This window comes from Salmo trutta, chromosome 26 (genome assembly GCF_901001165.1).
Source record: "Salmo trutta chromosome 26, fSalTru1.1, whole genome shotgun sequence".
NCBI classification, from domain to species: Eukaryota; Metazoa; Chordata; class Actinopteri; order Salmoniformes; family Salmonidae; genus Salmo; species Salmo trutta.
In genome coordinates this window covers 20,596,123-20,621,895 of record NC_042982.1, presented here as the reverse complement: position 1 = coordinate 20,621,895, position 25,773 = coordinate 20,596,123, and the positions used below count along the sequence as shown (strand labels likewise).

The following is a 25,773-nucleotide window of genomic DNA, read 5'->3' as shown; positions in this document are numbered from 1 at the left end:
CTGGTCACCCCCAAAGCCAATTCCTCTTTTGGCCGTCTCTCCTTCCAGTTCTCCGCTGCCAATGACTGGAACGAACTACAAAAATCTCTGAAACTGTAAACACTTATCTCCCTCACTAGCTTTAAGCACCAGCTGTCAGAGCAGCTCACAGATCACTGCACCTGAACATAGCCCAGCTATAATTTAGCCCAAACAACTACCTCTTCCCCTACTGTATTTATTTATTTATTTATTTTGGTCCTTTGCACCCCATTATTTCTATTTCTACTTTGCACTTTCTTACACTACAAATCTACCATTCCAGTGTTTTACTTGCTATATTGTGCTTACTTTGCCACCATTGGCTTTTTTGCCTTTACCTCCCTTATCTCACCTCATTTGCTCACATTGTATATAGACTTATTTTTCTACTGTATTATTGACTGTATGTTTGTTTAACTCCATGTGTAACTCTGTGTTGTTGTATGTGTCGAACTGCTTTGCTTTATCTTGGCCAGGTTGCAATTGTAAATGAGAACTTGTTCTCAACTTGCCTACCTGGTTAAATAAAGGTGAAATAAAAATAAAAAATTAAATGGACTGCACCAGATTTGCCAGTTCTTGCTGTGAGATGTTACCCCACTCTTCCACCAAGGCACCTGCAAGTTCCCAGACATTCCTGGGGGGACTGGCCCTAGCCCTCACCCTCCGATCCAACAGGTCCCAGACGTGCTCAATGGGATTGAGATCCGGGCTCTTCGCTGGCCATGGCAGAACACTGACATTCCTGTCTTGCAGGAAATCACTCACAGAACGAGCAGTATGGCTGGTGGCATTGTCATGCTGGAGGGTCATGTCAGGATGAGCCTGCAGGAAGGGTACCACATGAGGGAGGAGGATGTCTTCCCTGTAACGCACAGCGTTGAGATTGCCTGCAATGACAACAAGCTCAGTCCGATGATGCTGTGACACACCGCTCCAGACCCTCCACCTCCAAATCAATCCCACTCCAGAGTACAGGTCTCGGTGTAACGCTCATTCCTTCGACGATAAACGCGACTCCGACCATCACCCCTGGTGACACAAAACCACGACTCGTCAGTGAAGAGCACTTTTTGCCAGTCCTGATCAGCTGTCCGTCCTGTCTCCCTGTAGCACTGTCTCAGGCATCTCACAGTATGGACATTGCAATTTATTGCCCTGGCCACATCTGCAGTCCTCATGCCTCCTTGCAGCATGCCTAAGGCACGTTCATGCAGATGAGCAGGGACCCTGGGCATCTTTCTTTTGGTGTTTATCAGAGTCAGTGGAAAGGCCTCTTTAGTGTCCTAAGTTTTCATAACTGTGACGTTAATTGCCTACCATCTGTAAGCTGTTAGTGTCTTAACGACCATTCCACAGGTGCATGTTCATTAATTGTTTATGGTTCATTGAACAAGCATGGGAAACAGTGTTTAAACCCTTCACAATGAAGATCTGTGAAGTTATTTGGACTTATACAAATTATCTTTGAAAGACAGGGTCCTGAAAAAGGGACGTTTCTTTTTTTGCTGAGTTTTTTACAGAAATGTTTGGCGATCGACTAGGAATGCCTTGGAGATCGACTGGTTAGTGACCACTGCTCTAGAAAGTTGAGTTAAGTTCAATCTTGTGCTTCTCTCCGTGGGCTGATATTTCTTCTGCGCAGCATTCCTGCCTCTATATGGAGTAAATGTGGATAACCAGCTGTATCCTGTAGGCTAGTGGTTCTTTTTCCTGGTCCTGGGGACCCAAAGGGGTGCACATTTTTATTTTTGCTCTAGCACTACAAACCTGATTCAAATCATCAAAGCCTCATGATGAGTTGATCATTTGAATCAGCTGTGTAGTGCAAGGACAAAAACAAAAATGTGCAGCCCTTCAGGTCCCCAGGACCAAGATTGAGAACTAGTGTTGTAGGCAACACAGTATTTTATGCAGTCCAAGCAAACTATCAATGAAAGGCCATAGCATATCAAGTATGAAAAATGACTTTATTTTCAGTGTAAAGGACATTGTGTTCACTAATACATAAATGCCATCTACATATAGAATCCATAAACTACATATATCATGATACACATCATGCATGCACTTTAATAACATTCATATATAACAACAATTAGTAATATGAATCAAAATGTTTGCATTATTTCTTCTGTAATAACAGTTGCAAGTACTAGATGTTTTCAGTCATTCAATCAGCATTGTTCTGTTTTTCACTAAATCAAATACTCTGAGGACATACTGATTTTGTCAATTAAAACCAAAATGTAAATAAACAAATAGCAAATGTCGATAAACAACAGAACAGACCTTACTTCATGTGTTGACAACATATTGTATGCATTCTGTCCATTAGATTCCAAAAGATAAAATAAAAGATTGTTCTGGCACTGTGAACAAAATAAGTATGACCTTATATGGCCATCCTAGTTAGAGTTTATGTAGATTGCACCCTTCCCCCAAAATGTCCCCTTCAGTTATGTGGCAAAAAGACCCATAAGGTAAGAATACAATGCATGAAATGCATTTTGGACATAAATCATATTGTATCTAGTTCACATAATATTTCACATGAGAACCCATGACATACTGTATATCATGGGTTTATTTATTAGCGCCTATTGTATATTTGGTTATTTTCTACTAAAGGCTGTTTTCTCTGGATACATAATGGCAACCATTTTGCATAGACAGCAGGCAACATGTAATATTGTTACATCTTTTGAACATACTGTAGTGAGTGGAATACCACTTAGATCTGATATCATCTTACTGTGTTTCTAAATAGCTAAATCTTTCCAACATGATTATAGGTGAATACTAAGTTCATTATGTCTTATTATCAGAGTCCAGTCAATCTATCAACTCATTTCCCTCCAGTCTGTCTGTACATTGCCTAAATAAAGGTTGGATGAAATAAATAGTCTGAGCAAATACTGTCAGTATTCTTACAAACATTGACATTCACACATACATTTACAATCTCAGGCATCAACGACTTCACAATAAAAAAACATAATTATAAAGCACAACTTATAACCATCTTTCCTTGTCGTGACTCTCACCATAATAGTGTGTGCCTCCCTAGCCATGCTAGTAGTTACCATGCTAATCTTTAACCGCTCGAACATGCTTTTTATGTGCTTAGGTTCTTCTCAGTGACAGTGGGGAAACTACTATCTACTTATTGATAGCTCTTTGTCCATTAGGGCTCTTATCTGGTCCTTGTTGCCAACACACCATGGTCTTGAATTCTAATACTCTACTGAAGTCTCCTACATAACTGAGTGTTCGGCCTGTCCTGTTCTGCTTGGTACTCTATCTACCAAGACTGATAGTTCCACTCAGTAGTGTTCCACCAGCTTGTTCCTGCCTTGACGACTCGACTTCTTCAACAGGCAGCTGGTCAAGACAGTTATTTTCTATGTGCCAGTCCTCCACGGTGAGGCAACAGACATACCAGCTCACAATTTGCCAGGCTGTGCCACCTTGCCCGGTCGGAGCCAGTCTCTCCAGGGGGACTGGGGCTTCTCTTGCCCAGCCTCAGAGGTCCAGGAGGCAGGGGAGGAGGAGGGCCGGCGGGGCCTGGTGGAGGAAGCTGTGTTGGGTCTCCTCCAGAAGGACATGGGGTTTGAGGCAGGCTTCCTTTGGACCTGCTCCGACTGCTGCTGGGTCCTCAGCTGCTGGTTGATGATGATCTGAATGTCGTCCTGAAGAAAATAAATAAAAACATTACACCGCTGTTGATAATGAGCCTCATTAGATTTCACATACATTTTAAATGCAAGAGCTGGATATAACAAGAGCTTAAATACACTTCAAGAGCTTAATTACAGTTCAAATACCATGATGTTGAAATTGTAGGAAAGTTTCAAATCTCTATTGAACTGGTCAGTTACAGTGAATGTTGCCATGTCTTCATATGACCACTAGATGGAGGTAGTCACCCAACGGATGGCCTTTTGCACTAGCACCATGACTCAGCAGTAGACTAGAGTAGGAGAAAGATTCTCCTAGCCTTGACCACCTGTCAATCTGTTCAGATCCATTCAGTCCAAACTTAGAGGGCTGTTTAAAGTTTGCCGTGTCCCTAACCCCAGTCGGGACACTATAGCTAAAGAGCAGTCTCTATGTAATACTAGAATTCTGACTCTGTGACCAAGGATTACATTACATTACATGTTCACTATTGGAGGTGCCCTAAAGAGAATAGGCTTAATTAAAACAATGTTAATATTTAGTCAGAGCTTATGAAAGTGCCCTAATATGTTACTGTAGTGTGAAAGAGGTGCAGAGGAAGGGAGAGAAATAGAGATAGATAAAGTGAGACAGAAAGAGAGCAAAAGACAGACAGAGAGAGAAGGGGAATGATAAAGACAGACAGAGAGACCGTGGAGACCCACCTGCCAGGCCTCTAGTTCCTGAGACAGCTCCAGCTTGCGTTGGATAGCCTCCAGCAGCTGGTTGTTCAGACACATCATGTCGTTCTTACTCCTCACCAGCTCCGCCTCCATCAGGTTCTTCCTGACACGATGAAATAGGGGGACAAACACATGTTAAGTCACAGTGACATTATCATAGATTCATAGCAAACCAATGTGGAAAGCCCATGGCAATCTTCCAACGACAACCCAGCACAGGAACATATGTTACATTTACAGTACACATAAAATGGCATGAACTATATATAAATGGAACATGTCACTTTATGAATGCTAAATGCTGTTTGAAAATAACATTGAGGGAAATTACATAGAGTGCAAATTATTAAACGATAAAGGTAGAAAATAACTAAATGATAAAGGCAAAACCACTTACTTAGCTATGGCTTCATCTCTGTCTCTGATGGCCTGTTGGGCCACCTCTTCTTCATCCTGTCTGTTTCCGAGCCTCAGCCTCAGCTTAGCATTCTCTTCCTGCAGCTGGGAGATCTAAAAGAGGGGGGAGGACAAGAGAGAATATAGTGAACTGAAACCATGGTCTGAGTCCAATATTAGCAACGCCAATGTATTGGGTTCAACTTCTGCTGTATCAAGAACTCATAACCAACATGACCACAAGGTAGCACACAAACCCCACACACTAAGATGAGCCAACGTAACAACGACTAAAGCGGAGTATTCAGTGTCTGTGGTGCTTAGTTATGTACACTGTCAAATTAGGTTAGAATTACATTAGAGGGCATCGTTTCTAGCCTGGGGTGTTCTATTGACCTGCTACTCTATGAGTGAACACACAGGACCGGTGGGTGTTGTGTTATAAAAAAGTAGCTCATGGTATTTACGGGAAATTCAGAGCTGTAACCTGACTACCACTGTACTGAAAAACCCCTCTGACTCTCTCTCCAGCCCAGTCCCCAGCCCCTAAAGCCCCACACAGATAGGCCAGCAACACAGAAACTCCTGTTGTTGTATCTAAATCTCCATGGAACGCAGGCCTGACTGACACCTGATCTCTGTGTTAATGTCTATCTCCTAGGGGATGAATCCAGCCTTTGTTGTCAGGGCCGGCAAATCATGTGGGAACCCGGACACTGTACTGAGGACTCAGGTAACTGAATAATGAGGCCTCTTACAGTCAGCTCAGCCCAGCACACAAGGTGGGAGGTGACTTATTATTATCTATGTATCAGTGTTGACCTTGCTCCTTTACCTGTTGTCCATCTAATATTCAGGTCGGTTCTCCAGTAGACGATGTCCATTTTCATCTTCTGTTAGTGCTTCTCGTTTCATCCTTTGGTTAAATTCCTGTTTTGTCTGATAACATCATGACTTCACCAGTCTAGTTTCCCTTTTTCTCTCTATGACCAGTATAGGCATTAAAACTAGGGGAGACACTGCATTGTTTTGACATGCACTTTCCCGGGAAGGTGGTTTTCCCAGTGGGAATAATAGACTGTGCCTGCTGTGATCTATGAAGCATTCAACATTACCAACCTGTCCTCTCCCAGATCCCCCCCACAGGCTTCTAACAACAACGCCTCAACAGAGATCCAAACCAAAAACCACAGCACTGACATAACTCCAAAGTCATCTGTCCTTATACCGGTACATGGTATTGTATGACACAAACACAATAGCACCTTACAGGTAAGGTAGACTGTTTTTTCTTTCTTTCTCCCAACAGAGCATACAGTATATTCATTCTATGGGGGAATTTAATAAAGGTTTTGCATTTAGGCCAGAAAGTGTGTTCCTTTGCCATGTTTTTTGTTCTTCAGTATTACTTTAGTGCCTTGTTACATACAGGATGCATTTTTTTGTTGTTGAATATTTGTATTCTGTACATTTGTATTCTTCTTTTCACGCTGTCATTTAGGTCATTATTGTGGAGTCACTACAATGTTGTTGATCCATCCATATGGATAATTTTGTGGAGATCAACAAAAAAGAAAATCACAATGAAATCTATTTCAATCCCACTTTGTTATGCAGCAAAATGTGAAACAATCCAAGGGGGGTGAATACTTATAATACCCACTGTAGCTAACCTTTCATCTTTTTCAACAAAGGTTCACAATAACTATATATAGTTTCCACAATTACATTAGCTTGTACTCTCATCATAAGGCTTCCCTGAAATGCTAACAATTTTCCCCCCCAGTAAGGTCCTTCAAAATCTCACGGTTTTCCTTTACCTTAGCATTGTGCATGGTGACTTGTTGTTTTTGCTGCTCATTTAACGGCATATCGATTCGTGTGTCCCCCAATTTTTTGTGGGTGATCTAGTGTTGGATGTGCAATGCCGATTTTCCGTGTTTGATGAGGGTTTTGTTTAGGTTGTTAAGGTCGCAGTAGCAGCCTTCCACCCAATACTGCACCAATTATACATTTTTCAACACTTATTGTATCCCCCCATAAATGCACTGTAATTTAAGCTTTTAAATTGTAAAGTTCTCTCTGCCTCATGGAAAATTAATGGATTTGAATAGATGGGGATGGTAGGCACAGATCGACAAGAGCTTGTAATGCAGTTTTAGCACATTTTGGGATTTTAAGCATGAAAACCTTTTGACAACAGCTTTATTTATTTGATTAAGAAAGCTACCTTGCCGACCCTGTCTGCACATCACTGGCCTATTGTTAGAGTTAGTTAGCTTTCCCTGGTTGGTGGCTTGGTTTCCAGGATGACTCCTCACCTGAGGGATATGGGTGTGGTTGGCCAGTTTCTGAGCCACACCATGTAACTGGAGCAGCATGGCCTGCAGGTCTCCTTCCTCCTGACCTATAATCTCTGATCTCTCTGGAGTCGTCACTACCTGGATCAGGGGTCGCAGCAGCTCCAGGATAGACAGAACCTCCTGGGTCATCTATTGGAGAGAGGGAACAGAAAGAACAGAGAGAGAGAGAGATATGAGATTAAATTGTATTGGATAGAGTTTATAACAAAAACATTTGAACACATGTAAACCGGCCTAAATTCAGCCACATATAACAAGCAGTAGCACTGTGGTAAAAAAAAAAACTCAGTGCTCATTGGAACTCATTGGAAAGACAATAACACTATAACACTAATAACTCTATGGTGCGACTATGGTGTGTTAGGTCAATGAGTTCTGTGTTATTTTAACACTAACAATATGTGAATGTCTAGCTCAGTGGCACTGCATTATGCTCAGTCTGCATTATGACTACTCGTTTCCTCAGGTTTCAAAAGTGTCAAACTCATTACTGAGGGGGAAAGGTAAAATAACAATAAAAATGGGTTAACGTTATTAAAAAGTTGGTGATCCCATTTTCTTGAACTTGACACTTCCTAGGCCTAGATGACATCAGAGGAATGAACTTTGTAGAGTGCTGTGTTCGTTATTTATATCTCTCAATGATTGAGTTATATACCTCATCTCATTACCTTAAGTCTTTCCCTAGAGCTTTTAAGAGTCAAAGATCAGTTTTTTTCTTTGAGACTTCCATAGGTATATCCACTTTATCACAAAACCTGACTGAATGCGTGTGCTCTCTGACATTTAGAGGTAGAAAGATCCATCTAGCTTAGGTGATTCAACCAAGCAGGAAATGTAGGCTAGCAAATGACTCATGGGTTCACTAAAAGATCACAGTTTCCAGGTATGGAAGAAAACAAAGCAAAATAATGACAGAATCAGACAGTCAAAATTTAGCAAAATATGTCTCTTTCTTTCTCACCTTTTATGCTTGGTTTCAAGCATTCATTATCACGATGTTTTCTACAAATTGTAGGAGCTGTAATGCATTCACACCTGAGTAGCTAATGGCAAAGCTATCGCAAATAATGTTCCCCTTGTTGTTTCTTTCTCTTTGAAGTCAGGACACACAAGTTAAGAAGTGTTCCTTTAGAGGTACCATCACCAATAACATACCTAGAACGTTCTGTTGCTATGTATCATTCTTCCATTACAGTGTCATGGGAATATTTAAGCACATGTTTAACATATTTGGAGTTTCTGTATTACACATCATTTCCAGTGTTCAATTTGTGACACTCAAGGTGCAGGTTGATGTCACTAGACTTGATGCTGAATGTTATGGATTATTCTCATATCTGTAGATGGTGATTGACGCCAGACTGGAAGGCAGATAAAGTGATTATTCACGGTTTTATTGTATTGATGACATTCAATGGACACTATGTGATTCTGTAGAAGCTGACTGCCTTTTTGCTTTAACTTCTTACAAGGCTAATGTTAACAGAACATTTGGTGCTGTGCGATTAGGATATAAAAAGGGCCTGTCTCCAAGAGGCCAGTTATTTTCTCTGCTTCTGTGCTGGGTGGTGTCTCCCTGTTGCAACTTGTAATAAACCAGAAAAGACTGCTCTCCTTTTTGTTCACCTGGACATTTCTATTGCATACAGGTAGTGGACTTTGATTGCATGGTTGTGTATCTCTGTATCTTTCTAACACCTCATACTTTATATACTCTTAGAAAAAAGTGTTCTATATGGAACCTAAAAGTGTTCTACCTGGAACCATAAGGGTTCTACCTGATATACAGTACCAGTCAAAAGTGTGGACACCTATTCATTCAAGGGTTTTTCTTTATTTTTTACTATTTTCTACATTGTAGAATAATAGTGAAGACATCAAAACTATGAAATAACACATATGGAATCACGTAGTAACCAAAAAAAAGTGTTAAACAAATCAAATATATATTATATTTGAGATTCTTCAAAGTAGTCACCATTTGCCTTGATGACAGCTTTGCACACACTTGGCATTCTCTCAACCAGCTTCATGTGGAATGCTTTTCCAACCGTCTTGAAGGAGTTCCCACACATGCTGAGCACTTGTTGGCTGCTTTTCCTTCACTCTGCGGTCCAACTCATCCCAAACCATCTCAATTGGTTTAAGGATCGGGTGATTGGGGAGGTAGGGTCATCTGATGCAGCACTCCATCACTCTCCTTCTTGGTCAAATAGCCCTTACACAGCCTGGAAAAACAAACAAATGATAGTCCCACTAAGTGCAAACCAGATGGGATGGTGTATCGCTGCAGAATGCTGTGGTAGCCATGCTGGTTAAGTGTGCCTTGAATTTTAAATAAATCACTGACAGTGTTACCAGCAAAGCACCCCCATACCTCCTCCATGCTTCATGGTGGGAACCACACATGCGGAGATCATCCGTTCACCTACTCTGCGTCTCAAAGACACAGCGGTTGGAACCAAAAATCTCAAATTTGGACTCATCAGACCAAAGGACAGATTTCCACCAGTCTAATGTCCATTACTCAGGTTTTTTGCCCCAAGCAAGTTTCTTCTTCTTATTGGTGTCCTTTAGTAGTGGTTTCTTTGCAGCAATTCGACCATGAAGGCCTGATTCACGCAGTCTCCTCTGAACAGTTGATGTTGAGATGTGTCTGTTACTTGAACTCTGTGAAGCATTTATTTGGACTGCAATCTGAGGTGCAGTTAACTCTAATGAACTTATCCTCTTCAGGTAACTCTGGGTCTTCCTTTCCTGTGGCGGTCCTCATGAGAGCCTGTTCATCATAGCGCTTGATGGTTTTTGCGACTGCACTTGAAGAAACGTTCAAAGTTCTTAACATTTTCTGGATTGACTGACCTTCATGTCTTAAAGTAATGATGGACTGTCATTTCTCTTTGCTTATTTGTGCTGTTTTTGCCATAATATGGACTTGGACTTTTACCAAATAGGGCTATCTTCTGTATATCACCTTTACCTTGTCAGAAGTGATTGGCTCAAACGCATTAAGAAGGAAAGAAATTACACAAATTAACTTTTAACAAAGCACACCTGTTAATTGAAAAGCATTCCAGGTGACCACCTCATGAAGCGAATGCCAAGAGTGTGTAAAGCTGTCACCAAGGCAAAGGGTGGCTACTTTGAAGAATCTCAAATATAAAATTTATTTTCATTTGTTTAACACTTTTTGTTACTACATGATATCATATGTGTTATTTAATAGTTTTGATGTCTTCACTATTATTCTACAATGTAGAAAGTAGTAAAAATAAAGAAAAACCCTGGAATGAGTAGGTGTTCAAACTTTTGACTGGTACTGTATGTACTAAGACTATGAATGTACCAAGGGTTAACCCAGGATATGTGTGCTAACCTTTTGTCTCTTATTTCTGAAGAACTCTTTTAGGTTCTAGATAGCACCTTTTTTTCTAAGAATATAAAGATAGAGATCATAACAATCTTGGCCACTAACTCTGACCATGATGTGTGTACTAAGACTATGTATGTACCAACGGTATTAACCCAGGATAAGTGTGCTAACCCATGCCTTTGTCCTGGGTTCCTTGTCTCTTATGTCCCAGGTCTTCTAATTTCTATAGTGTTACCTGTTCTCTGTCATGGCCCAGGCCCATGGTGTCTAGACTGGTCTCCAGCTCAGACAGTAGGGATGTGTTTCCATGGTTACTCCTGTCCTGCAGGTAGACCTCCTCCTGCAGCTCCTCCACCTGGACCTGAAGCTGCTGGGAACGCCCTCTCGCCGCCGCAGCCTCCTGCGATGCCTCCGCCAGCTACACACAGAGAGAGGGGCACACACACACACACAAAAACATAGATGGAAACGCACACAAAGAGAGATACATAAGGTCTGGTCAACGTCATCTAAAATCAACCACATTATGCAAACATATGAGATGAGATTCAGACCCCATCAGTTTGACTATTGAAAAGCAGATCTAGCTCTAGAGACACACAAGTATACATAACATGCCAATGTCATCCATAAATCACATATTACACAATATGTGCACTATATCAACATACAGTGCTATTGGAAAAGCTATGTAAAAAATGTAAACTGCCATTCAACCACTGTGAAATCCTAACATGCCAGATTCCAGCCTGGTGTAGAAACTCCACTACGGCACATGTGTGGAATCCAGCCTTACAAGTTGAAATGACATGTGACAATGGGAGGGATGAGTCCATTTTAAAGCAAAACCTTCCATAGATCAGGGGTTCACAAACTTTTTATTCCGCACGCATGCACCACGTTTCTTTCTATGGGCAAAAGCACTGTTCATGAGACAAACTGTTCACACCCCTCTTGTCAGTGGAGGGAATTTTGCAGGTTTAAAGTTTATTTTGTCATGGGGTGCAAAGAAATTGTTGCAGTTTTAAAGCAAACTTTCTTGCAATTCTATACATTTTGATATCTATTATGCGTATTCATGTGATATTTGAGTGACAACAAAATACAACAATATCTATGGGCTAAAAAAGCGAGTGGAAATTACACTGCTATTAAACCCCAATTTTCACAGTGTATCCCATGGTCACTTAGGCAACTTTGCACTATTGATGTGATATTACCGTAATTTCCGGACTATTAAGCGCACCTGAATATAAGCCGCACCCACTGAATTTAAAAAAAATATATATTTTGAACATAAATAAGCCGCACATGTCTATAAGCCGCAGGTGCCTACCGGTACATTGAAACAAATGAACTTTACACAGGCTTTAACGAAACACGGCTTGTAACACAAATAAATAGGCTTTAACGAAACACGGCTTGTAACAAAAATAAATAGGCTTTAACGAAACACGGCTTGTAACAAACAATAAAAAATTTGCAGTAAGCTTTAGTTGTCTTTTTGCACTGAGTCAATTCCTCACGCTGCTGTTTCCAACGTCTTATAATCGACTCATTAAGACCAAGCTCCCGTGCAGCAGCTCTATTTCCTTTTCCAACAGCCAGATCAATCGCCTTCAACTTGAATGCTGCATCATATGCATTTCTCCGTGTCTTTGCCATGATGAGGGTGACAAAATGACTACCGTAATCAGAATGATGGGAAGTTTGAGAGCGGTCGATTTAATCTAAACAGTAAACAAAAAAGTTGTTTGACCTTAACCCGTTCGGCAATTTCATTGGTCTAATGAAAGCTTCATGCCGCCAAAAAACTGAGCACGTCACAGAACGTGTTTTTTTGGAGAAAAAAAAAATTGAAAGCGGGAAAAATCCATATATTAGCCACGTCATTGTTTAAGCCGCGAGGTTCAAAACCTGGGAAAAAAGTTGCGGCTTATAGTCCGGAATTTACGGTAATGAGTAAACAAGGAGAAAGATAACAAAATGAAAAATGGTGTATGTTTACCTGTTGGCTCTGCTGCTGGTTGCGTTGGTCCTGTAGAGCTAAGCGTGTGTGTAGGGAGGCCAGTCTGTCACGTAGGTCTGCGTTCTCCTGACACACACTCTCCAGCTGCTCCTCTAGAGCCTGCTCCTTCTGGGACAGACGCACCACCTGGACACACACAGGGAGTGAGATAAAGTGTGTGTGTGTGTTTCTGTGTGTTTGTTTAACAATCCTTGTGGGTATCAGTCCTTACAAGGTTAGTAAAACATGTTGCCAGTCGCCAAGAGGAGAAACGCTATTTTAGGCTTACGGATTATGTTTAAGGGTTTGGTTTACAAATAGGATTAGAATTAAGGTTAGGGTTAGGAGTTAGGTATAGTTTTAGGGTTAAGGTTAGGTTTAGGGTTAAGGTTAGGTTAAGAGTTAAGGTTAGGGTTAAGGGGTTAGAGAAAAATAGGATTTTGGATGGGAATAAATTATTTGGTCCCCACAAGGATAGCAATACAAAACTGTGTGTGTGTGCATAGCCTACCTGCTCCCTCATGGCACTAAGCAGCTCCTCCTCCTGTGGTCTGTGGTGGCCTTTCTGTTGAAGCTCCTGTTTCAGGGTCTGCAGCTCACTGGTCATCGCCCTCTCCACCTCCATCGTCTAGACCGCAACACAGACAGACACCAAAGACAGGAGAGAGGTATTAGATGTACATACAGAGAAACAGGGCAGACCAGAGAAAAAGGCACCAGGTTCAGGAGACGAAAATACCTGAGACTAAGTTACTAGATCCAGAGATAAATATCTAAAATAGATATATGAGGAAGTGTAATATAAAATCATAGATATTAAATAAGTGAATCTGTATTATTGGTTGCTGTGAGCTATGCTGTAAATGGAAAACTAAGATCACATACTACAGTCAGAGGAATGGTTCTTGCCTCCAGCACATGTGCTTATGTTTTCATCATAACAAAACAACTCAAATCTTCTCTCTGTGGGACCATTGTTCCATTAACTACAAGATGGCACAGTAAGCAATTATTGACATATGCCTAAACTCTAAGGGAAAAAAAGTGTTATCTAGAACCTAAAAGTGTTACGGTTAGGGTCTTTGGCTGTCCCCATTGGATAACCCTTTGAAGGAACCTTTTTGGTTCCAGGTAGAACCCTTTACACAGAGGGTTCTACAGGAATCCAAAAGAGCTCTACCTGAAACCAAAAAAGGGTTTGCCTATGGGGACAGCCGAAGAACCCTTTCGGATCCCTTTTTTCTAAGAATATACCGAAACTTTTGAGGAAAGTTTTTTCCCTTACTAAAAAGGTTATATGCCATAGGTTCCAATGTATAGCTCATTGGAATAAAACAAAAACATTTCCAAATACAAAAGTGAGAGACAGGAATGTATTGGCACTGTGCCAGTTCTTTGGCCCCCTAACCCCTACCCCCAAACACACACACCCCTGGTCCCCCTGACTCAGCAGTATGGCGGGCCCATGTCAGCTCCCATCACACACACAGACGCACACACAATACAGGATGAAAGGGCCACAGCAGACGGAGCAACTGGGGAATCTTGGTCTTGGCAGTGACATCCCCATGCCACGTTAGGCACAGAACATTGGGGATGTTACTGGGGGGGGGGGGGCTGGGTGCATGGAGGCTGGGGTAGTTGAATGAGCATTGACAGACAGAAACAAAAACAGAGGGCATGTAGCCACACGCGGTAGGGGGAGTGGCAAAGATGCACGTTTGCGTCAATCTGCCCCAGAGTCCCGTCCATGGCTTATCTTGGTCCGACTATGGAAAATGGAGCGAGCAGACCATTAGGAATTCACAGAGAGACACTCCACTTATTAGGGACACCCCCCGAGCTCCAAGACTAAACTGTGATGCACATAGCAGCTGACTCCTACAGCAGTAGTAGAACCCAAGGGTCTTCTCAGAGTGGTGGGACAGAGTATAACATTCCCCTGGGATGGGAGGGGTCATAGATAGCAGTAGCACAAACATCATGTGATGAACCCCCTCAATGGAAAGAGTGATAGATTTACATCTTCTCTAATGATGGATCTTCCTAGCGCTTCCCTCTCTAAGTGGTGTGACGCTGTCTGAGTCAAAGGTCAAACAAGGATGTCTAATTCTACATAAAGATAAAATCAGGAGTGAGGGATATAACAGGTGTCATCACCATGGAAATCATCATGTTGGTTGGTGTCTAAATCTAAAGTTGAAAACCTTAGCTAAACCCTTAGTGGTTGAATGTATTTTCCACCTGTAGAATGGCATGATTCATCACACCAGTGATCAAAAGCAATCTTTTTCACTTCCTTGTTTGAGACATGTGCACTGGTTTCTTTCCTTATGTTGGAAAAATAAATGACTTCCTTGGAGGCCTTTTCCTGTAACTTAGATTGGACAATAACGTCATTTCTGAAAAGCTACTACCAAACAAAGAGATAGGCTACACGTTTAAATCAACCATGAGTTGTTCTCAATTCCAGCTTATGAAACTGTAACCGTTCTCCCTTTAGAGTAACACATTCCTTCACTAAAAATATGTCTACATCATGTTATTTCAATGCAAGTGTTTGACTTGAGCTTCCACAGAAAAGCTGTATGAAGTACACTACAACTAACAGAAGTGAATGCTAGACTCTGGGTGAAGCATTGTTCACAGAGGAATAATGATTAGGCATTCTATGGAACAGTGAGGCCAAGATCCATCAATACTTTTGTATCATCTGCATGTTCAAGTTGAAAACTGCTGATGGGATAGAGAATCAAACAATAACAATGACACTGCCAGAGAGTCATAGATTGTCAAAATACTCCTCTCACACTCAACTCATAGATACAGCGAAACCTGATAACGAACCAGTCTCTGACTGGCGAAGATCAACATAGTTTTCACACTTCCTTCACAACCGAGGTGAACAGCAACAGTAAGCATTTCTAGTGGTCTCTAGAAATACACTACATGTACAAAAGTATGTGGACACCTGCTTGTCTTCTCTTTCCAAAAATGGGCATTAATATGGAGTTAGTCTGCCCTCCACTCTTCTGGGAAGGCTTTGCACTAGATATTGGAACATTGCTTCAGGAACTTGCTTCCATTCAGCCACAAGAGCATTAGTGAGGTTGGGCACTGATGTTGGGCAATTAGACCTGATCCGCAGTCGACGTTCCAATTAATCTCAACGGTGTTCAATGGAGTTGAGGTAAGGGTTCTGTGCAGGCCAATCAAGTTCTTCCACACCGATCTCGACAAACCATTTCTGTACGGACCTCGCTTTGTGTATGGGGGCATTGTCATGCTGAAACAGGAAAGGGCCTTCCCTGAACTGTTGCCACAAAGTTGGAAGCACAGAATCGTCTAGAATGTCATTGTATGCTGTAGCGTTAAAATATTCCTTCACTGGAACTAAGGGGCCATGCCCGAACCATGAAAAACAGCCCAAGACCATTATTCCTCCTCCACCAAACTTTACAGTTGGCACTATGCATTGGGGCAGGTAGCATTCTCCTGGCATCAGCCAAACCCAGATTCAATTTGATGAACCGACTTGTTAGAAAGGTAGGCACCCTATGATGGTGCCATGTTGAAAGTCACTGAGCTCTTCAGTAAGGCCATTTTGTTGCCAATGTTTGTCTATGGATATTGCATGGCTGTGTGCTCAATTTTATACACCTGTCAGAAACGGGTGTGGATGAAATAGCCAAATCCACTAATTTGAAGGAGTGTCCACATACTTTTGTATATATAGTGTATGTATTAGCTGAAATGGATATCCATTTTCCTGGCTGTGTGACCATAGGTCAAGGTGATATATTGGAGCACTCACACTCCCAGGCTGACTGTCTGGTAACCTCTCTCCCCCAGAATACTGTCATGCTCTGTCTAAGCTCACACACTACAGTTAGGCCCATCAGACCCTGGTACTATAGAACCACTTCAACCAAACATACAGTCCCACCCAGACACTGCTGTACACAGACTGTATTGATATCTCTTTTTAGTTACACTGATTGTATCGTTATATTACACCCCCCCCCCCCCCCCACTCTCTCTCTCACACACACACTCACCATGCCAGGCAGTGCTGCACACCTGGAGAGAGGGGTACGACCACCACCATTCACTACCGCGTCCGGTAAGAAGATGTCAGCGACCAGACCGAGAGAAACACTCTTCAAACCTTTCCTCTCCACAAGAACAGCGTCTGAAGTACTACTTTCTAGCTGTTCTTTTACGTTTACATTTCCAGAGAACTCAGAGTCACCCACGGTGGAAGTCAGCCAGCAGAAAGAACCCACTTCTCTCCACTTCCTCCTCCTCCTCCAGAACTCAGATTGAGAGATAGCTCCTGTAAATAGACCTTTTCCTGCCCGTGTTGGGGGACTGTGAGTGATAAATAGAAGAGATTTCCTCTACACAGGGTGGAGTGACATTTATGGTTCCTCTATCTGAACTGAAGACCACTGAGGAGTCAAAAGGAGGTTGTGCTTTTTTCCATTGCCTTATGTCTGTGCACTGGACTGGAGTTAGATATTCAACTTCCATGCTTACTACAGCCAGGTGGTTAGCCATGTGTTTCATTAACTGTAGGTTTACGTCACGATCATAACATTTGGCAATACAAAACAACACCCTTGTTGTAAGTTTGCAGAGCACTAGTCTAGCGGCCCACTCAAGGTTGCTAGCCTAGTACACCAGTAGCCAACAAGCTCAACTGTACCTACAAAACTGATAAGAGACTATAAAATACCTTTTTAATCGCAACGGCAAGCTTACAGTCTTAGGTACAGCATTTATAGGGATAACCCAGGACCTCACCATTACAAACAGGTGTCGTAGTGTTAATATTAAGTATCATTGTGGATATAGTTATAATAAAGTAAACATGAGTCACATTGAAGCATGGACATGACTGCAAACTGAGTACAGACATTGACAGCTGTGGTTTTCCCATCACGTGGTCTAGGGGTTTTCTACATGTCATAGCCACATGGCTCAGTATATAATTAACTCACCGACTTATTCCAGCGATGATTGATACAATTCAAAGACCAATTCCAGATATGAGTATTTTTCAACCTTCCACTGATGTCTCCCTACTCTGAAGACTTATTGAGTCTTGAAACAAATTATTTCAGTTCCTACTCCATATTCTACTTTACAAAATGTTGGCATCCATTCCTATAGCCTCCCAGCTGGATGTTTTTCCTTTAGGCAAAGTACCTTAATGACTTATTAATGTAATAAGAGCCTGACCTATCACCTGATCCTGAACTGATCCTGAACTGATCCTGAACTGCTGAGGTGGGTTCTCTTAATCTCTGGTTAATCTCGTTTTTTATCTACATATTAATGCTTATATGTACTGTCTGTGTATTACTTACTAGTTACTATTATTATGTATTACCTAATATCTGTGGCCTTGCTTTATACAGCATTGGTCTTTGTACATGACATTTATTTTCAGTAGGTAGATTGGGTAACACCCCACCTTAACTGATGTTGGCTCTAACCCCAGGCATAGCTTGAGTGGTTAGGTTAGAATGGCTAGCTTTTCTTTACTTCTGTCTTAATAGAGAAATATTTTTGTGTGTCACTTTATATGGTCAAAATAAAAAAAAAGGTTCTTATGTACAGCATTCCTAAAAAGGCTAGCGTCAAAACATTAGCCTTCCTTGCCGGGCTTATTGCTAGTGAATTAAATACATTTAGTTTCAGTCCTGTTTTCTTCCATTTGGTGCTTAATGAACATGGCCCAGGTGTGAAGGGGTGGTATGTACTCACTGTGCTGAGCTGTTCTCTGAGGCACTGGGTGTGTTCTGCGTGTTCCTCCTGGGCCCTGGTCTTGTCCCTGTCTGCGTCGGTCAGGGCCTGGGTCAGCCTGTCCACCTGGCCACTCAGATCCCTCACATCTTTCTCCAGGTCCCCAACCTGGCTCACCCACCCAGACTGGCACCCCTCCAGCTTCACCTGCAGTTCGTGCCTGCCCTGCTCCAGCTCCTGTGGGCAACACATAACAGATGGGCACAATGAATGCGTGTCAATGGGGGTCTCTTTGGTCTGTGATTAGGAGACTGATACCACTGCTCGATCATTTTAATCCATGAAATGAATAAATTAGAAAATCTAAGAGTATTTGTGCAGTAGCTGTTACTGTGGTATTACTGTGTACTTATTGAAGCTAGGTGATGCATACTTGGTATTTCACCAGTCTGCCAGTCTAGTACACCCCTGCTATCTTTTTATTGTATCTATAAACTCTATAGAGCACACAGCATCAAAGTCCAGACATGGTAGATTAGACTATGACATAACCACAAGCCTGTATTACACTTCATGTAAGGTAATATAAACTATCATTATTTCATAATAGTACACCAATAAAACGGCTTGGCAACTGGCTTATATCAATATCCATGTTCTTGCACCTCCGAGGCCTAGACAGCCCTACATTAAATCTATCCATCCACACAGTAAGCAGTAAAACTGTCTCTGAAACATCTGTCTCCTAATGTGGATTCATCCCTGGCTGCTACAGACACTTATTGGATCTACATGTAGAAGAGCTACAGCCCTCTCTGGGAAGCTTATGCAATTCCATACAGCGTAGCAGTAAGAGAAACAGTGTAAATCTGAGAGACTGGGTGATAACCGCAACTACATTACTTCATGATGGCCAGTTAATTTCAATGCTGACCTGGGGAAATATTCCTAAAGATGAGAGTAATGGTCTAACATACTTATATGGCTCTTCTTTTTGTGGCCAATATTCTACACTGAGCAAGCCAGGGATACTTATAGACGGGTGTGTGAATCCTCTCCAGATACAGACTGGGCATCTTATGCTTAATGTTTTTGCTACATATTCAGACCTTGTGAGAGTGAAAGGGATACGAACTGCAGATGCTGCATGTGCCATCCCTCAGAGCTTAATGATAAACACCCTCACACAGTGGCGATTTTAGCATGTAAACCTTGGTGGGGCAAACTCCCCCCAAATGTTTTTAGATGCATGCCAGCAAAGCCACTACACAACACAATACTAAGCAATGCATTAACTGCACTACATCGATGACAAACGGTGACCACAAACTGTTAGGGCCTACATAAAGCTGTCCCAACAGCAGTCCTAATACCTTACCACTGTTGCACCTGGCTTTCAGCAGAGCCTTGTCTGGCAGAGAAACAGTTCATTCAGCCTCATCCACCGCCTTTAAAAAATACATAGCTGATATGGCTGACTTGCTTAAACAAACGTGGGTTCTACTGACAATTGAGATGTACAAACTATGGCATAAAGGGACGACAGCTTCATTAAACAGTACCGGCAAAACACCAGTCTCAACGTTAACAGGCCAGCATCCCGGAGTCGTCTCTTCACTGTTGACGTTGAGACTGGTGTTTTGCGGGTACCATTTAATGAAGCTTCCAGTTGAGGACTTGGGAGGCGTCTGTTTCTCAAACTAGACACTCTAATGTACTTGTCCTCTTGCTCAGTTGTGCACTGGGGCCTCCCACTCCTCTTTCTATTCTGGTTAGAGCCAGTTTGCGCTGTTCTGTGAAGGGAGTAGTACACAGCGTTGTACGCGATCTTCAGTTTCTTGGCAATTTCTCGCATGGAATAGCCTTCATTTCTCAGAACAAGAATAGACTGACAAGTTTCAGAAGAAAGTTCTTTGTTTCTGGCCATTTTGAGCCTGTAATCAAACCCACAAATGCCGATGCTCCCGATACACAACTAGTCTAAAAGAGGCCAGTTTTATTGCTTCTTTAATCAGAACAACTGTTTTCAGCTGTGCTAACATAATTGGGTTTTCTAATGATCAATTAGCCCTTTAAAATGATAAACTTGGATTAGCTAACACAACGTGCCATTGGAACACAGGAGTGATGGTTGCTGATAATGGGCCTCTGTATGCCTATGTAGATATTCCATTAGAAAATCTTCAGTTTCCAGCTACAAGTAATTTACAACATTAACAATGTCTACACTGTATTTCTGATCAATTTGATGTTATTTTAAATGTACAAAAAAATTTGCTTTTCAAATATTTTTTTATTGCACAGAATAGAATAGGTCGACCTTTGTACTATGGGGATAGTAGATTGACATAGGCTAGTGCTTTTGCTGTTCGTTAGGCCTACTCATCTTGTTGGCTGACGAAAAGTAAATGTGGACAGTTCTTCCAATATCTTCAATATGCACCTCGGAATTGGATAAGGCCATGCGCCTTTACTTGTAGCCTGTGAGAAAGACCCGATCACGTGACATATTTTTATTCTGTACAGGCTTTCTTCTGTTCACTCTGTCAATTAGGTTAGTATTGTGGAGTAATTACAATGTTGTTGATCCTCAGTTTTCTCCTATCAGAGCCATTAAACTCTAACTGTTTCAAAGTCACCATTGGCCTTATGGTGAAATCCCTGAGCGGTTTCCTTCCTCTCCAACAACTGAGTTAGGAAGGAGGCCTGTATATTTGTAGTGACTGGGTGTATTGATACACCATCCAAAATGTAATTAATTTCACCATGCTCAAAGGGATATTCAATGTCTGCTTTTTTCCCCATCTACCAATAGGTGCCCTTCTTTGCGAGGCATTGGAAAACCTCCCTGGTCCTTGTGGTAGAATTTGTGTTTGAAATTCACTGCTCGACTGAGGAACATTACAGATAATTGTATGTGTGGGATACAGAGATGAGGTACAGTGAGGGAAAAAAGTATTTGATGCCCTGCTGATTTTGTAAGTTTGCCCACTGACAAAGAAATGATCAGTCTATAATTTTAATGGTAGGTTTATTTGAACAGTGAGAGACAGAATAAAAACAAAAAAATCCAGAAAAACACATGTCAAAAATGTTATAAATTGATTTGCATTTTAATGAGGGAAATAAGTATTTGACCCCCTCTCAATCAGAAAGATTTCTGGCTCCCAGGTGTCTTTTATACAGGTAACGAGCTGAGATTAGGAGCACACTATTAAAGGGAGTGCTGCTAATCTCAATTTGTTACCTGTATAAAAGACACCTGTCCACAGAAGCAATCAATCAATCAGATTCCAAACTCTCCACCATGGCCAAGACCAAAGAGCTCTCCAAGGATGTCAGGGACAAGATTGTAGACCTACACAAGGCTGGAATGGGCTACAAGACCATCGCCAAGCAGCTTGGTGAGAAGGTAACAACAGTTGGTGCGATTATTCGCAAATGGAAGAAACACAAAAGAACTGTCAATATCCCTCGGCCTGGGGCTCCATGCAAGATCTCACCTCGTGGAGTTGCAATGATCATGAGAACGGTGAGGTATCAGCCCAGAACTACACGGGAGGATCTTGTCAATGATCTCAAGGCAGCTGGGACCATTGTCACCAAGAAAACAATTGGTAACACAGTACGCCGTGAAGGACTGAAATCCTGCAGCGCCCGCAAGGTCCCCCTGCTCAAGAAAGCACATATACATGCCCGTCTGAAGTTTGCCAATGAACATCTGAATGATTCAGAGGACAACTGGGTGAAGCGTTGTGGTCAGATGAGACCAAAATGGAGCTCTTTGGCATCAATTCAACTCGCCGTGTTTGGAGGAGGAGGAATGCTGCCTATGACCCCAAGAATACCATCCCCACCGTCAAACATGGAGGTGGAAACATGCTTTGGGGATGTTTTTCTGCTAAGGGGACAGGACAACTTCACCGCATCAAAGGGACGATGGACGGGGCCATGTACCGTAAAACCTTGGGTGAGAACCTTCTTCCCTCAGCCAGGGCATTGAAAATGGGTCGTGGATGGGTATTCCAGCATGACAATGACCCAAAACACACAGCCAAGGCAACAAAGGAGTGGCTCAAGAAGAAGCACATTAAGGTCCTGGAGTGGCCTAGCCAGTCTCCAGACCTTAATCCCATAGAAAATCTGTGGAGGGAGCTGAAGGTTCGAGTTGACAAACGTCAACCTCGAAACCTTAATGACTTGGAGAAGATCTGCAAAGAGGAGTGGGACAAAATCCCTCCTGAGATGTGTGCAAACCTGATGGCCAACTACAAGAAATGTCTGACCTCTGTGATTGCCAACAAGGGTTTTGCCACCAAGTACTAAGTCATGTTTTGCAGAGGGGTCAAATACTTATTTCCCTCATTAAAATGCTAATCATTTTATAACATTTTCGACATGCATTTTTCGGGATTTTTTTGTTGTTATTCTGTCTCTCACTGTTCAAATAAACCTACCATTAAAATTATAGACTGATAATTTCTTTGTCAGTGGGAAAACGTACAAAATCAGCAGGGGATCAAATACTTTTTCCCCCTCACTGTAGTCATTCAAAAATCATTAAACACTATTAATGAAACACTATTATTGCACACATAGTGAGTCCCTGCAATTCATTATGTTAACTATTATAAATTCAGGCGCTAATGCAACAAAATGTGGAAAAAGTCAAGGGTGTGAATATTTTCTGAAGGCACTGTGTATATACTTTTCCTCACATGGTGGGTGCCATTTCCTGAATACATCTCTGTGCTGTTCTAATGAGATGTCCATATTAATTGGCAAACCTGCGAGGGAAAGGGAGGGGAGCGGGTTCGTGGAACTCAGGCTTATCACAAAAACACAAAAGAGCTTTTCAGAGAGCAGAGAAAGAGTGCATTGTGTGTAATAAAATTGGTCTTTGTTTTCCGAGGAAGCTCAGACTCAGTACATTCTTATGACATCTCCTTTGAAGAGAGAAGAGCTAGCCTCCTTAGATCATGATCATATGGCGGTAGCCCCCTAAGAATACTAGATCCATCCATGCACCTATGATATCTTATCAAAGGTGAACCTGAAGTATGGTATTTTGGGTGAAATTGTGCTGCTTTATAATGTACTATCTATACAGTATATTGTATTATAAAGACTTGCATGATGTAAAGACTTGTTTGTTGTTATTTCCCTTGTTTGATATGTCAACACAGCAAATAAAATGAAATAGTATTGGTCGTGCACACGTTTTGCAGATATAATTGCAGGTGGAGCTAAATGCACCGTATATCAATGGCTGTTAACATAGTCAAAACATTGGTTGATACTGTGACTTGCTCTGTCTGGAATGATTATCAACATGCCAGAGTAGAATCCAGTATCCTACTTAACTATAATGTTATAATTCTCTCAGTTATTAACTGTCACACATTTGTTGTTGCTTAGTCAGCACAGAAATATAAAGAAAATGACAAAAGCCTACCCTAAATAAATAAAAATTCTAAACTTTTTCGAAAGAATCTTGAACAATGGTTTACAAATTGACTCATTGCGTTGGCCTACTTCTCAAGATCCAAATTGGATGCGCTTGTGAATCATGTTCTCATTTATACGAAGATGGGAACAAGCGCGCATATGACACATTCACAAACTTCATCATATCGTACAACACAAGAGGTTTCTTTTGACACTTCTCTCTTACCTCAAGTTTGTCTGCATACTGTTCATGAAGTTTGTCGCTCTGGTCCTTCAACTGACGATTTTCCAAAAGCAATGCATTTCCCAGCTGGGCCGCCAAAATGACGTCTTTCTCCTTTTGTTTCAAAGCAGCTAAAAGTTCATTGGGGTCTTGATAATCAGATATTTCTAACGCATCATAATCCAAATAAAAATCATCCTCCAATTCCACTTCCATCTTCATCGGTTTCAAACTCCATTTACCAAGTCGATCCATAACTCCTGATTTTATGGAAATAGCCTAATAATACTATTTGATATTTATTGTGGCATATTTGTCAACTCAGTCATTCAGTTTCATTTCAATAACTATTTAGCGGTTGCCTAGCCCCGGTGTATGCTTTACCACAGCCTATGTGCGAATGAACCTGTGGTTTGACAAGCCGGTCTCTCCAGTATGATGCGAGTGAAAGTAGGCTGGTCCCCAGGGAATCCATTGCACCTTAAACCTGCGCGTCCAACGCAGCGCGGTGCAACAATTGCTTCAAAATCAATTACTGACCACTCCAATAAAAATGTGCTAGTTTAACATCTTCATCCAAATTAGAAAATGGTTTATTATTGTCCAATAACTGACTAAATCAGATTCATATGCAATTGGCCTAACTGGAAGAGTAGCCTATAAGTTGCAGTCCAAACACTTAAAAGACACCCTATCCGCTCAGCCCTCAAATTAAGTGGACACTTCTGATGACGTTTCATGACGTCTGACGAGTATACACTTGCAGGGCAAGGGGCAGAGGAGGAAGGAATGAATTTCGCCTTACCTCTTCCTGCTAGCAACCCAACTTCTTACAAGTTTTGTTAAATCCAGCTATATAAAAATGGATCTCTATTGCTGACAGAGATATTATCATGTCAGCTTGCAGATGACGCCACCATCATTTTGAAAGATGCTGACCAGATTCCTAGAGCAGTCGATGTGATAAATATTTTTTCCCAAAGCATCTGGTCTTTGCCTAAACCTTAATAAGTGTGAATTGTTTGCTCTTAAAGACTGTGTGATAACTGGAATATTGCATATAGAGGGTAAGTAACATACTTTGGGATTACCATATCTAAGGATCAACAGGAAAGATGCTCATTAAATTTCATACCTATTGTTGAAAAAAAAAAATAAAGAAGTTGAACCATTGGTTGCAGAGGGATTTATCCCTGAAAGGTCGAGTATTGCTTTCTAAAGCTGAAGGTGTCTCCAGACGTACTCCAGTCCCTACATCTTAGCAACAAAATAGGTAAAGATGCTTTTCAACTTCATCTGGAAAAATCGTACACATTATATTAGGAAATCTGTCGTTATGAACACATATGAATATGGTGGTCTCAATTTTTGAATAGTACTTTTAAGATAAATTGGGCTGAACATTTCTTAAAGATTCCAACTTCAATTTGGAAATTCATCCCTTTTTATATTTTCTCCTGTTTTGGTGGCTTTAATTTTATGTTACTTTGTAACTGTAAAATTTATAAGATTCCTACAAAAGAATCTGCTTTTCATAGACAAGTATTCTTAGCGTGGTTGTTAATATATAACGGGTGGGCAAACTTTTTGGCTTGAGGGCCACATCAGGATTTTCAAATTCAACGGAGGGATGCATTTTTTGGGGGACCAATTGTTTGTTAAAATCAATTTGCGGGGGCCTCTCGTGTGGCGCATCAGTCTAAGTGATGCATCAGTGCATCGCAGTGCTTGAGGCATCACTACAGACCCAGGTTCGATCCCAGTCTGTGTCACAGCTGGCCGTG

The 25,773-nt window shown here is 41.5% G+C and overlaps 1 protein-coding gene and 1 long non-coding RNA gene across 2 annotated transcripts; one reads left to right on the top strand and one right to left on the bottom strand.

The window, feature by feature from the left end:
* Nucleotides 1–1,972: 1,972 nt before the first annotated feature.
* Nucleotides 1,973–24,657, bottom strand: si:ch211-235m3.5 (BICD family-like cargo adapter 1). Its single transcript, XM_029715199.1, has 9 exons — nt 23,993–24,657; nt 18,340–18,555; nt 13,079–13,195; nt 12,568–12,714; nt 10,795–10,977; nt 7,142–7,312; nt 4,822–4,934; nt 4,407–4,527; nt 1,973–3,713 (listed from the first exon to the last, which is right to left on the bottom strand). The coding sequence occupies exons 1-9, from the start codon at nt 24,242–24,244 to the stop codon at nt 3,468–3,470; spliced, it is 1,566 nt and encodes a 521-aa protein (XP_029571059.1). The 5' UTR covers nt 24,245–24,657; the 3' UTR covers nt 1,973–3,467.
* Nucleotides 17,506–18,682, top strand: LOC115163373 (uncharacterized). The gene is made up of 2 exons (XR_003869733.1): nt 17,506–17,859; nt 18,478–18,682. It is a non-coding gene; the product is annotated as an uncharacterized LOC115163373 (long non-coding RNA).
* Nucleotides 24,658–25,773: the final 1,116 nt, after the last annotated feature.

Excerpts from the sequence above, each read along its gene's own strand:
- si:ch211-235m3.5 (XM_029715199.1), bottom strand. The coding sequence starts at position 24,244 with ATGGATCGACTTGGTAAATGGAGTTTGAAACCGATGAAGATGGAAGTG. Across the intron at positions 12,715-13,078 it reads TTAGTGCCATGAGGGAGCAG|GTGGTGCGTCTGTCCCAGAA; the intron begins GTAGGCTATGCA and ends GTGTGTGTCCAG. Across the intron at positions 7,313-10,794 it reads TGGGCCATGACAGAGAACAG|ATGACCCAGGAGGTTCTGTC; the intron begins GTAACACTATAG and ends TCTCTCCAATAG.